Raw genomic sequence first — 929 nt, forward strand, 5'->3', positions numbered from 1 at the left:
GGTCCCGCGCTCCGGGCCGAGCTGCCCCCGCGCCCTCCGCGGGCCCGCGTTCTCTTCGGCCGGCGTCCGGGGAGGGTTCCAGGCCTCGGGGTCTTCCTCCAGGCTCTCCGGGTCCCCCGGCCTGGGGTCATGTAGCTCGTCCGGGCATCCCCCCGTCTCCGCCCGCGCCCCGAACTCCACCCCCGCCCCCCGCAGGGCACACAGGCGCGCCAGCGCCCGCCGGCCGCCCTCGGATCCCAGGTAGGGCGGGGCGGGACTAGGGTCGCGGGGCGCGGGCCTGGCGCGCCGAGGTTGGAGGTTTGGGGCAGGGGGCGGGGGGCGAGGCTGTCCCGCCTCCCGGCGCCCAGGGCCAGCGCGGCTCCGGCGCCGCGCCACTCCGCCTGGGGCTGGTTCTGGGGCGCTGGCGGAGGGCGGGGGCGCCGTCCTGCCTGGAGCCGTGCGGGGGAGCGCCGGCTCCCGGGGTCCCGGGGCGGCAGGGCGAGGAGCCGGGGTCGCGGGCTGCGCGGAGGCGACCGGCGCGCTCGGCCACCTCTGCGCCGCGCCGCGGCTTCCGAGGAAACTTTGCGCCCGGGCGGAGTTGGGAAGAGGGGACCCGCGGCCGCGGGCGCCGCTGCGGCCGGAGCCGAGCGGGGCTCCCGCGCTCGCTGCCCTCCGGGCCCCGCGGTCCTCCCGCCCGCCCCTCGGGTCCAGGCCCGGCTCCCGCTCACTCCGCGCTCCTCCCCTGCCCTCCTCTGCCCCCCTCCCCCCCAGCTCGAAGCTCCGGACATGCTGAAGCCGGGGGACCCCGGCGGCTCGGCCTTCCTCAAAGTGGACCCAGCCTACCTGCAGCACTGGCAGCAACTCTTCCCGCACGGCGGCGGCGGCGGCGGTGGCCCGCTCAAAGGCGGCGGCGCCCCGCTCGCCCTGGGCGCGCCCCAGCCGCTGCCGCC

The 929-nt window shown here is 80.4% G+C and overlaps 1 protein-coding gene across 1 annotated transcript in view; it reads left to right on the forward strand.

Moving 5' to 3' along the window:
- Nucleotides 1-200: 200 nt before the first annotated feature.
- Nucleotides 201-929, forward strand: part of Prdm6 (PR/SET domain 6) — a 102,251-nt gene continuing 101,522 nt past the window's right edge. The window contains exons 1-2 of the mRNA XM_055622831.1: nt 201-240; nt 751-929. Of these exons, the coding sequence (XP_055478806.1) occupies nt 766-929 (164 nt within the window). The 5' untranslated portion in view covers nt 201-240; nt 751-765. The remainder of the gene's footprint in view (nt 241-750) is intronic.

This window comes from Psammomys obesus, unplaced genomic scaffold (assembly GCF_907164565.1).
Source record: "Psammomys obesus unplaced genomic scaffold, mPsaObe1.curated_primary_1811, whole genome shotgun sequence".
NCBI lineage: Eukaryota > Metazoa > Chordata > Mammalia > Rodentia > Muridae > Psammomys > Psammomys obesus.